The sequence below is a fragment of the Salmo trutta genome, chromosome 14 (assembly GCF_901001165.1).
Source record: "Salmo trutta chromosome 14, fSalTru1.1, whole genome shotgun sequence".
Classification (NCBI taxonomy): Eukaryota; Metazoa; Chordata; class Actinopteri; order Salmoniformes; family Salmonidae; genus Salmo; species Salmo trutta.
This window is the reverse complement of record NC_042970.1, coordinates 1,732,796-1,746,773: the sequence shown is the minus strand read 5'-3', so window position 1 is coordinate 1,746,773 and position 13,978 is coordinate 1,732,796. Positions and strand designations below refer to the sequence as shown.

At 44.5% G+C, this 13,978-nt stretch overlaps 1 protein-coding gene across 2 annotated transcripts in view; it reads right to left on the bottom strand.

Annotated features, from left to right (window-relative positions):
• The window catches only part of stab1 (stabilin 1), a 204,171-nt gene that overhangs the window by 169,222 nt on the left and 20,971 nt on the right, over positions 1-13,978 (bottom strand). For both annotated transcript variants that reach the window (XM_029774197.1, XM_029774196.1), the window contains exon 8: positions 211-341. In XM_029774197.1, coding sequence (XP_029630057.1) covers positions 211-341 — 131 coding nt within the window. The remainder of the gene's footprint in view (positions 1-210; positions 342-13,978) is intronic.

The following is a 13,978-nucleotide window of genomic DNA, read 5'->3' as shown; positions in this document are numbered from 1 at the left end:
ATTGGTTGATTGATTGATTGGTTGATTGATTGGTTGATTGGTTGATTGGTTGATTGATTGGTTGATTGATTAGTTGATTGATTGATTGGTTGATTGGTTGATTGGTTGATTGATTGATTAGTTGATTGATTGATTGGTTGATTGATTGATTGGTTGATTGATTGATTAGTTGATTGATTGATTGGTTGATTGATTGATTGGTTGACCCACCTGGGATATCCGTCCAGGCCGGTCTCACAGCGGGCGTTGGGGTGGCAGGTGGTGTCATTACAAACATTCCTCAGGGTACAGCCGGAGGACGGGTTAGACCCTTCCCAACCATGCATACAATCACATCTAGACTGGAAGATCAGATACAGACATTCAGTTACATGATTCCCGTTTATTAGAACTTTCACAACATTCTAGATTCCCTGCACATTCCGTCTTTCCGAGAATCTTCCAACCAGGAATTCTGAAAAACTTTTGGATTACTTAGCGGAATTTTGCAAGCCTACACACAGAGTTACACCCTATCCATCCCACTCAATTATACACACAGTTATGGCTGCTTTGTGTGATGTATTGTTGTCTCTACCTTCTTGCCCTTTGTGCTGTTGTCTGTACCAATAAGATTTTTTTTTAATAATAAGTGTTAAGTAAAAAATAGATAAGTTAAAATAAAGGTAACAAATAATTAAACAGCATCAGTAAAATAAAAAGCAAGGCTATATACAGGTGGTACCGGTACAGAGTCAATGTGGAGGCTATATACAGGGGGTACCGGTACAGAGTCAATGTGGAGGCTATATACAGGGTGTTATGGTACAGAGTCAATGTGGAGGCTATATACAGGGGGTACTGGTACAGAGTCAATGTGGAGGCTATATACAGGGGGTACTTGTACAGAGTCAATGTGGAGGCTATATACAGGGGGTACTGGTACAGAGTCAATGTGGAGGCTATATACATGGTACTACGGTATAGAGTCAATGTGGAGGCTACATACAGAGGGGTACCGGTACAGAGTCAATGTGGAGGCTACATACAGGGGGTACCGGTACAGAGTCAATGTGGAGGCTATATACAGGGGGTACCGATACAGAGTCAGTGTGGAGGCTATATAAAGGGTATTACGGTACAGAGTCAGTGTGGAGGCTATATACAGGGTATTATGGTACAGAGTCAATGTGGAGGCTATATACAGGGGGTACCGGTACAGAGTCAATGTGGAGACTATATACAGGCGGTACCGGTACAGAGTCAATGTGGAGGCTATATACAGGGGATACCGGTACAGAGTCAATGTGGAGGCTATATACAGGGGGTACCAGTACAGAGTCAATGTGGAGGCTATATACAGGGGATACCGGTACAGAGTCAATGTGGAGGCTATATACAGGGGGTACCGGTACAAAGTAAATGTGGAGGCTATATAGAGGGGGTACCGGTACAGAGTCAATGTGGAGGCTATATACAGGGGGTACCGGTACAGAGTCAATGTGGAGGCTATATACAGGGGGTACCAGTACAGAGTCAATGTGGAGGCTATATACAGGGGGCACCGGTACAGAGTCAATGTGGAGGCTATATACAGGGGGTACCGGTACAGAGTCAATGTGGAGGCTATATATAGGGTGTTACGGTACAGAGTCAATGTGGAGGCTATGTACAGGGGGTACTGGTACAGAGTCAATGTGGAGGCTATATACAGGGGGGTACCGGTACAGAGTCAATGTGGAGACTATATACAGGGGGGTACCGGTACAGAGTCAATGTGGAGACTATATACAGGGGGTACCGGTATAGAGTCAATGTGGAGGCTATATACAGGGGGTACCGGTACATAGCCAATGTGGAGGCTATATACAGGGGGTACCGGTACAGAGTCAATGTGGAGGCTATATACAGGGGGTACTGGTACAGAGTCAATATGGAGGCTATATACAGGGTGTTACGGTACAGAGTCAATGTGGAGGCTATATACAGGCTGTTACGGTACAGAGTCAATGTGGAGGCTATATACAGGGGGTACCAGTACAGAGTCAATGTGGAGGCTATATACAGGGGGCACCGGTACAGAGTCAATGTGGAGGCTATATACAGGGGGTACTGGTACAGAGTCAATGTGGAGGCTATATACAGGGGGTACCGGTACAGAGTCAATGTGGAGGCTATATACAGGGTATTATGGTACAGAGTCAATGTGGAGGCTATATACAGGGGGTACCGGTACAGAGTCAATATGGAGGCTATATACAGGGTGTTACGGTACAGGGTCAATGTGGAGGCTATATACAGGCTGTTACGGTACAGAGTCAATGTGGAGACTATATACAGGGGGTACCGGTACAGAGTCAATGTGGAGGCTATATACAGGGGGTACCGGTACAGAGTCAATGTGGAGGCTATATACAGGGGGTACCGGTACAGAGTCAATGTGGAGGCTATATACAGGGGGTACCAGTACAGAGTCAATGTGGAGGCTATATACAGGGGGTACCAGTACAGAGTCAATGTGGAGGCTATATACAGGGGGTACCGGTACAGAGTCAATGTGGAGGCTATATACAGGGGGTACCGGTACAGAGTCAATGTGGAGGCTATATACAGGGGGTACCGGTACCAAGTCAATGTGGAGGCTATATACAGGGGGTACTGGTACAGAGTCAATGTGGAGGCTATATACAGGGGGTACCGGTACAGAGTCAATATGGAGGCTATATACAGGGTGTTACGGTACAGAGTCAATGTGGAGGCTATATACAGGCTGTTACGGTACAGAGTCAATGTGGAGACTATATACAGGGGGTACCGGTACAGAGTCAATGTGGAGGCTTTATACAGGGGGTACCGGTACAGAGTCAATGTGGAGGCTATATACAGGGGGTACCGGTACAGAGTCAATGTGGAGGCTATATACAGGGGGTACCGGTACAGGGTCAATGTGGAGGCTATATACAGGAGGTACCGGTACAGAGTCAATGTGTGGTGTCATCGGTTAGTCGAGGTAATTGAGGTAATATGTACATATAGGTAGAGTTAAAGTGACTATGCATAGATAATAAACAGAGAGTAGCAGCAGCATAAAAGAGGGGTCTGTGTATCCATTTTACATTTTAGTAGACGCTCTTGTCCAGAGCAACTTACCGTAGTGAATGCATACATTTATTTTTCCTGTACTTGTCCCCCGTGGGAATCGAACCCACGACCCTGGCGTTGCAAACACCATGCTCTACCAACTGAACCACACTTTGATTAGCTGTTCAGGAGTCTTATGGCTTGGGGGTAGACGCTGTTAAGAAGCCTTTTGGACCTAGACTTGGCGCTCCGGTACCGCTTGCCGTGCGGTAGCAGAGAGAACAGTCTATGACTATGTTGTGTTGCTACCATGCTATGTTGACATGTGTTGCTGCCTTGCTATGTTGACATGTGTTGCTGCCTTGCTATGTTGACATGTGTTGCTGCCTTGCTATGTTGACATGTGTTGCTACCATGCTATGTTGACATGTGTTGCTGCCATGCTATGTTGACATGTGTTGCTGCCTTGCTATGTTGACATGTGTTGCTGCCTTGCTATGTTGACATGTGTTGCTGCCTTGCTATGTTGACATGTGTTGCTGCCTTGCTATGTTGACATGTGTTGCTGCCTTGCTATGTTGACATGTGTTGCTGCCTTGCTATGTTGACATGTGTTGCTGCCTTGCTATGTTGTTGTCTTAGGTCTCTCTTTATGTAGTGTTGTTGTGTCTCTCTTGTTGTGATGTGTGTTTGGTCCTATATTTTTATTTAATTTATTTTTAATCCCAGCCCTCGTCCTCGCAGGAGGCCTTTTGCCATTTGGTAGGCCGTCATTGTAAATAAGAATTTGTTCTTAACTGACTTGCCTAGTTAAGGGATCGGACCCTTTTTTAACATTTTTGACATACCCAAATCTAACTGCCTGTAGTTCAGGACCTGAAGCAAGGATATGCATATTCTCGGTACCATTTGAAAGGAAACACTTTGAAGTTTCTGGAAATGTGAAATGAATGTAGGAGAATATAACACAATAGATCTGGTAGAAGAAAATACAAAGAAAAAACCATGCGTTGAATTTTTTGTTGTTGTACTATCATCTTTGAAATGCAAGAGAAAGGCCATAATGTATTATTCCAGCCCAGGTGCAATTTAGATTTTGGCCACTAGATGGCAGCAGTGCATGTGCAAAGTTTTAGACTGATTCAATCAACCATTTAATTTCTGTTAGAACATTTGTATCAAGACTGCCCAAATGTGCCTAATTGGTTGATTAATAACTTTACAAGTTCATAATTGTGCACTCTCCTCAAACAATATCATGGTATTATTTCACTGTAATAGCTACTGTAAATTGGACAGTGTAGTGAGATTAACAAGAATTTAAGTTTTCTGCCAATATCAGATATGTCTATATCCTGGGAAATGTTCTTATTATTTACAACCTCATGCTAATCTCATTAGCCTACGTTAGTTCAACCTTCCCGAGGGGGACCCACCAATTCTGTAGAGGTTTTAAATAAAGATTTAAAAAAATAATGAAATACAAATACATACACCTAACTATCCCACTAAACCATACACTATTACCTAGACTGGTTGTAATGTGAAAGGTCCAGTGCACTCAAAAACGAGATTTTCCTGTGTTTCATATATTTTTCCACACTATGAGGTTGGAATAATACTGTGAAAATGTGAAAATTACAGTATGATGCACTTTCAGTGTAAGATCTGTTTGAAAAGACCTGAAATTTCAGCCTGTTTTGGTGGGATTGTGTTTTGGCCTGTCTGGTTCCAAACCTCTGCCAATGACAGTCAGTTTTCCGTTTTCCCCACTCAGATCACTCCCAGACAGTCCTAGTAAAATTCTTACTTGAGAAATTGCTCTTTGCTAATAAGCTGTTTTTGTAATCTACATATACTCACAAACAACTTTACAGTTGTTATGCTATAAGATTTTATATAACAAATCAGCCTAATTTCCTGATGCACTGACCTCATTCATTGTTTTCTTTCCCCTTGTAATCACAGAGTTGGCAAGCAATGCTACAAATGGTTTACGATCTCAGCTTTCATTTCATATAAAGTTTGTCCATCTGTGATGAACACAAGGTAGTTTTGTTTCACATCTACAATTTGTGTTACATTTTTCAAAAAGTTATTCTATATCAAAGCATTTCTGTTTGTCGTAGATTCATGGGACAACTTTATGGCTGCAGGAGACTCTCAGCTTTCAGGATGTGATGTACCTTTCTGACACAAATTGATGGACAGTCAGACCAGCGACTGAGTGTTAAAGCGGGACTCACGAACGTACAATGGCTGTGGATATGTAACCCGATACCCCGGTGTCTTGAGAGACCTACTCAATTCAAGCTGTGAAGAGGGGCCCTCAGACAAAACAATAGCGTAAGCAAATTGTCTGAACAGAAGCTGATTTATCAGTGAATTACCTTGATAAAACAATGAAATTATAACTAAACTAAATCGTATAGACACTAGTGCTGAGCATTTCAAGCTTTTTGAGGTCGGTTCGGTTTAGGTTTGATTAGTGTTTTTAGACATTAGGTACACTATAAATGATGTGGGTTGAATGCTGTAACAACACAGAATAAAGACATGAATAGAAGTCCCATGATACCAGTGACTGTCCACTACTGCTGATCACTAACCATCATTTATTCACATTACTTTACTGAAAAAATGTCAGTTGTTTTATTTGATGACTTTATTATTTCATTCCAAGTCATCATCTCATCTCTATAGAGCTGCTGTCTGTGTTGTCTGACTATTATTATAAGCACTATTGTAGTAGTTCTTCAAATTAAATAAGGCATATTTACATGACTGCTGAATACCAACTATCGATAAAGGGATCATGTATTTTCAGTTAGAGAGACCATGCGAAGCAACTGCTCCATCCTTCTCTAACCACTCCATCTCCAGGCAAGTACAAACGCAATGGATTGTGGTCATTGTAGTCATTGAATTCCAAAAATTGATCCGACATTGGTCAATTCTTTTAAGAATAAAAAATAAAAGTAACTGACATTTTGGTTAAATCGCTCAGCACTAACAGACAGACAAACCCTGCTGATATACACACAAACTAGCCCTGCTGTTATAAACAGACTAACCCTGCTGGTGTAGACACAGATTAACCCTGCTGGTATAGACACAGATTAACCCTGCTGGTATAGACACAGACTAACCCTGCTGGTATAGACACAGACTAACCCTGCTGGTATAGACACAGACTAACCCTGCTGGTATAGACACAGACTAACCCTGCTGGTATAGACAGACTAACCCTGCTGGTATAGACAGACTAACCCTGCTGGTATAGACAGACTAACCCTGCTGGTATAGACACAGACTAACCCTGCTGGTATAGACACAGACTAAACCTGCGTGTATAGACAGACTAACCCTGCTGGTATAGACAGACTAACCCTGCTGGTATAGACAGCCTAACCCTGCTGGTATAGACACAGATTAACCCTGCTGGTATAGACAGATTAACCCTGCTGGTATAAACTGACTAACCCTGTTGGTATAGACAGACTAACCCTGCTGGTATAGACAGACTAACCCTGCTGGTAAAGACACAGCTTAACCCTGCTGGTATAGACAGATTAACCCTGCTGGTATAGACAGACTAACCCTGCTGGTATAGACAGACTAACCCTGCTGGTATAGACAGACTAACCCTGCTGGTATAGACACAAACTAACCCTGCTGGTATAGACAGACTAACCCTGCTGGTATAGACACAAACTAACCCTGCTGGTATAGACAGACTAACCCTGCTGGTATAGACACAGACTAACCCTGCTGGTATAGACACAGACTAACCCTGCTGGTATAGACACAGACTAACCCTGCTGGTATAGACACAGACTAACCCTGCTGGTATAGACAGACTAACCCTGCTGGTATAGACACAGACTAACCCTGCTGGTATAGACAGACTAACCCTGCTGGTATAGACACAGACTAACCCTGCTGGTATAGACAGACTAACCCTGCTGGTATAGACACAGACTAACCCTGCTGGTATAGACACAGACTAAACCTGCGTGTATAGACAGACTAACCCTGCTGGTATAGACAGCCTAACCCTGCTGGTATAGACACAGATTAACCCTGCTGGTATAGACAGATTAACCCTGCTGGTATAAACTGACTAACCCTGTTGGTATAGACAGACTAACCCTGCTGGTATAGACAGACTAACCCTGCTGGTATAGACTGACTAACCCTGTTGGTATAGACAGACTAACCCTGCTGGTATAGACAGATTAACCCTGCTGGTATAGACAGACTAACCCTGCTGGTATAGACAGACTAACCCTGCTGGTATAGACAGACTAACCCTGCTGGTATAGACACAAACTAACCCTGCTGGTATAGACAGACTAACCCTGCTGGTATAGACACAAACTAACCCTGATGGTATAGACAGACTAACCCTGCTGGTATAGACACAGACTAAACCTGCTGGTATAGACAGACTAACCCTGCTGGTATAAACAGACAAACCCTGCTGGTATAGACACAGAATAACACTGCTGGTATAGACAGACTAACCCTGCTGGTATAGACAGACTAACCCTGCTGGTATAGACAGACTAACCCTGCTGGTATAGACAGACTAACCCTGCTGGTATAGACACAGACTAACCCTGCTGGTATAGACACAGACTAAACCTGCTGGTATAGACAGATTAACCCTGCTGGTATAGACACAGACTAACCCTGCTGGTATAGACAGATTAACCCTGCTGGTATGGACACAGACTAACCCTGCTGGTATAGACAGACTAACCCTGCTGGTATAGACACAGATTAACCCTGCTGGTATAGACAGATTAACCCTGCTGGTATAAACTGACTAACCCTGTTGGTATAGACAGACTAACCCTGCTGGTATAGACAGACTAACCCTGCTGGTATAGACACAGATTAACCCTGCTGGTATAGACAGATTAACCCTGCTGGTATAGACAGACTAACCCTGCTGGTATAGACAGACTAACCCTGCTGGTATAGACAGACTAACCCTGCTGGTATAGACACAAACTAACCCTGCTGGTATAGACAGACTAACCCTGCTGGTATAGACACAAACTAACCCTGCTGGTATAGACAGACTAACCCTGCTGGTATAGACACAGACTAACCCTGCTGGTATAGACAGACTAACCCTGCTGGTATAAACAGACTAACCCTGCTGGTATAGATACACACTAACCATGCTGGTATAGACAGACTAACCCTACTGGTATAGACAGACTAACACTGCTGGTATAGACATACTAACCCTGCTGGTATAGACAGACTAACCCTGCTGGTATAGACACAGACTAACCCTGCTGGTATAGACACAGACTAACCCTGCTGGTATAGACAGATTAACCCTGCTGGTATAGACACAGACTAACCTTGCTGGTATAGACAGATTAACCCTGCTGGTATAGACACAGACTAACCCTGCTGGTATAGACACAGATTAACCCTGCTGGTATAGACACAGACTAACCCTGCAGGTATAGACAGACTAACCATGCTGGTATAGACACAGACTATCCCTGCAGGTATAGACAGACTAACCCTGCTGGTATAGACACAGACTAACCCTGCTGGTATAGACACAGACTAACCCTGCTGGTGTGGACACAGATTAACCCTGCTGGTATAGACAGACTAACCCTGCTGTTATAGACACAGACTAACCCTGCTGGTATAGACACAGATTAACCCTGCTGGTATAGACAGACTAACCCTGCTGGTATAGACACAGACTAACTCTGCTGGTATAGACAGACTAACCCTGCTGGTATAGACACAGGTTAACCCTGCTGGTATAAACAGACTAACCCTTCTGGTATAGACAGACTAACCCTGCTGGTATAGACAGACTAACCCTGCTGGTATAGACACAGATTAACCCTGCTGGTATAGACAGATTAACCCTGCTGGTATGGACACAGACTAACCCTGCTGGTATAGACAGATTAACCCTGCTGGTATAGACACAGACTAACCCTGCTGGTATAGACAGATTAACCCTGCTGGTATGGACACAGACTAACCCTGCTGGTATAGACAGACTAACCCTGCTGGTATAGACACAGATTAACCCTGCTGGTATAGACAGATTAACCCTGCTGGTATAAACTGACTAACCCTGTTGGTATAGACAGACTAACCCTGCTGGTATAGACAGACTAACCCTGCTGGTATAGACACAGATTAACCCTGCTGGTATAGACAGATTAACCCTGCTGGTATAGACAGACTAACCCTGCTGGTATAGACAGACTAACCCTGCTGGTATAGACACAAACTAACCCTGCTGGTATAGACAGACTAACCCTGCTGGTATAGACACAAACTAACCCTGCTGGTATAGACAGACTAACCCTGCTGGTATAGACACAGACTAACCCTGCTGGTATAGACAGACTAACCCTGCTGGTATAAACAGACTAACCCTGCTGGTATAGATACACACTAACCATGCTGGTATAGACAGACTAACCCTACTGGTATAGACAGACTAACACTGCTGGTATAGACATACTAACCCTGCTGGTATAGACAGACTAACCCTGCTGGTATAGACACAGACTAACCCTGCTGGTATAGACACAGACTAACCCTGCTGGTATAGACAGATTAACCCTGCTGGTATAGACACAGACTAACCCTGCTGGTATAGACAGATTAACCCTGCTGGTATAGACACAGACTAACCCTGCTGGTATAGACACAGATTAACCCTGCTGGTATAGACACAGACTAACCCTGCAGGTATAGACAGACTAACCATGCTGGTATAGACACAGACTATCCCTGCAGGTATAGACAGACTAACCCTGCTGGTATAGACACAGACTAACCCTGCTGGTATAGACACAGACTAACCCTGCTGGTGTGGACACAGATTAACCCTGCTGGTATAGACAGACTAACCCTGCTGTTATAGACACAGACTAACCCTGCTGGTATAGACACAGATTAACCCTGCTGGTATAGACAGACTAACCCTGCTGGTATAGACACAGACTAACTCTGCTGGTATAGACAGACTAACCCTGCTGGTATAGACACAGGTTAACCCTGCTGGTATAAACAGACTAACCCTTCTGGTATAGACAGACTAACCCTGCTGGTATAGACAGACTAACCCTGCTTGTATAGACAGACTAACCCTGCTGGTATAGACAGACTAACCGAGCTGGTATAGAAACAGACTAACCCTGCTGGTATAGACAGACTAACCCTGCTGGTATAGACACAGGTTAACCCTGCTGGTATAGACAGACTAACCCTGCTGGTATAGACACAGATTAACCCTGCTGGTATAGACAGACTAACCCTGCTGGTATAGACAGACTAACCCTGCTGGTATAGACACAGATTAACCCTGCTGGTATAGACAGATTAACCCTGCTGGTATAGACTGACTAACCCTGCTGGTATAGACAGACTAACCCTGCTGGTATAGACAGATTAACCCTGCTGGTATAGACAGATTAACCCTGCTGGTATAGACAGACTAACTCTGCTGGTATAGACAGACTAACCCTGCTGGTATAGACACAAACTAACCCTGCTGGTATAGACAGACTAACCCTGCTGGTATAGACAGACTAACACTGCTGTTATAAACAGACTAACCCTGCTGGTATAGACACAGACTAACCCTGCTGGTATAGACAGACTAACCCTGCTGTTATAAACAGACTAACCCTACTGGTATAGACACAGACTAACCCTGCTAGTATAGACAGACTAACACTGCTGGTATAAACACAGATTAACCCTGCTGGTATAGACACAGACTAACTCTGCTGGTATAGACACAGACTAACCCTGCTGGTATAGACACAGGATAACCCTGCTGGTATAGACACAGACTAACCCTGCTGTTATAGACACAGACTAACCCTGCTGGTATAAACACAGATTAACCCTGCTGGTATAGACACAGACTAACCCTGCTGGTATAGACAGACTAACCCTGCTGGTATAGACAGCCTAACCCTGCTGGTATAGACACAGACTAACCCTGCTGGTATAGACACAGACTAACCCTGCTGGTATAGACAGAATAACCCTGCTGGTATAGACACAGATTAACCCTGCTGGTATAGACAGACTAACCCTGCTGGTATAGACACAGACTAACCCTGCTGGTATAGACACAGATTAACCCTGCTGGTATAGACAGACAAACCCTGCTGGTATAGACACAGATTAACCCTGCTGGTATAGACAGACTAACCCTGCTGGTATAGACACAGATTAACCCTGCTGGTATAGACACAGATAAACCCTGCTGGTATAGACAGACTAACCCTGCTGGTATAGACACAGATTAAACCTGCTGGTATAGACACAGACTAACCCTGCTGGTATAGACACAGACTAACCCTGCTGGTATAGACACAGATTAACCCTGCTGGTATAGACAGACTAACCCTGCTGGTATAGACAGACTAACCCTGCTGGTATAGACACAGACTAACCCTGCTGGTATAGACACAGACCCACCTTGCAAGGGCTGGTATAGACACAGATTAACCCTGCTGGTATGGACAGATTAATCCTGCTGGTATAGACAGACTAACCCTGCTGGTATAGACACAGACTAACCCTGCTGGTATAGACACAGACTAACCCTGCTGGTATAGACAGACTAACCCTGCTGGCATAGACAGACTAACCCTGCTGGTATAGACACAGACTAACCCTGCTGGTATAGACACAGACTAACCCTGCTGGTATAGACACAGACTCACCTTACCAGGGCTGGTATAGACACAGATTAACCCTGCTCGTATAGACAGACTAACCCTGCTGCTATAGACAGACTATCCCTGCTGGTATAGACACAGACTAACCCTGCTGGTATAGACAGACTAACCCTGCTGGTACAGACAGACTAACCCTGCTGGTATAGACAGACTAACCCTGCTGGTATAGACAGACTAACCCTGCTGGTATTGACACAGACTAACCCTGTTGGTATAGACAGACTAACCCTGCTGTTATAAACAGACTAACCCTGCTGGTATAAACAGACTAACCCTGCTGGTATAGACAGACTAACTCTGCTGTTATAGACACAGACTAACCCTGCTTGTATAGACACAGACTAACCCTGTTGGTATAGACACAAACTAACCCTGCTGGTATAGACACAGAATAACCCTGCTGGTATAGACACAGACTAACCCTGCTGGTATAGACACAGACTAACCCTGCTGGCATAGACACAGACTAACCCTGCTGGTATAGACACAGACTAACCCTGCTGTTGTAGACTGACTAACCCTGCTGGTATAGACAGACTAACCCTGCTGGTATAGACAGACTAACCCTGCTGGTATAGACACAGATTAACCCTGCTGGTATAGACAGATTAACCCCGCTGGTATAGACAGACTAACCCTGCTGGTATAAACAGACTAACCCTGCTGGTATAGACACAAACTAACCCTGCTCGTATAGACAGACTAACCCTGCTGGTATAGACAGACTAACACTGCTGTTATAAACAGACTAACCCTGCTGGTATAGACACAGACTAACCCTGCTGGTATAGACAGACTAACCCTGCTGTTATAAACAGACTAACCCTGCTGGTATAGACACAGACTAACCCTGCTAGTATAGACAGACTAACCCTGCTGGTATAGACACAGACTATCTCTGCTGGTATAGACACAGACTAACCCTGCTGGTATAGATACAGACTAAACTTGCTGGTATAGACACAGACTAACCCTGCTGTTATAGACATAGACTAACCCTGCTGGTATAAACACAGATTAACCCTGCTGGTATAGACACAGACTAACCCTGCTGGTATAGACAGACTAACCCTGCTGGTATAGACAGACTAACCCTGCTGGTATAGACACAGACTAACCCTGCTGGTATAGACACAGACTAACCCTGCTGGTATAGACAGACTAACCCTGCTGCTATAGACACAGATTAACCCTGCTGGTATAGACAGACTAACCCTGCTGGTATAGACACAGACTAACCCTGCTGGTATAGACAGTCTAACCCTGCTGGTATAGACAGACCAATCCTGCCGGTGTAGACAGACTAACCCTGCTGGTATAGACAGATTAACCCTGCTGGTATAGACACAGACTAACCCTGCTGGTATAGACAGACTAACCCTGCTTGTATAGACACAGACTAACCCTGCTGGTATAGACACAAACTAAACCTGCTGGCATAGACAGACTAACCCTGCTGATATAGAAACAGACTAACCATGCTGGTATAGACAGACTAACCCAGCTGGCATAGACAGACTAACCCTGCTGGTATAGACACAGACTAACCCTGCTGGTATAGACAGAGATTAACCCTGCTGGTATAGACAGACAAACCCTGCTGGTATAGACACAGATTAACCCTGCTGGTATAGACAGACTAACCCTGCTGGTATAGACACAGATTAACCCTGCTGGTATAGACACAGATGAACCCTGCTGGTATAGACACAGATTAAACCTGCTGGTATAGACACAGACTAACCCTGCTGGTATAGACACAGACTAACCCTGCTGGTATAGACACAGATTAACCCTGCTGGTATAGACAGACTAACCCTGCTGGTATAGACAGACTAACCCTGCTGGTATAGACACCGATTAACCCTGCTGGTATAGACACAGACTAACCCTGCTCACCTTGCCAGGGCTTGTATAGACAGACTAACCCTGCTGGTATAGACAGACTAACCCTGCTGGTATAGACACAGACTAACCCTGCTGGTATAGACACAGACTCACCTTGCCAGGGCTGGTATAGACACAGATTAACCCTGCTGGTATGGACAGACTAACCCTGCTGGTATAGACACAGACTAACCCTGCTGGTATAGACACAGACTAACCCTGCTGGTATAGACAGACTAACCCTGCTGGCATAGACAGACTAACCCTGC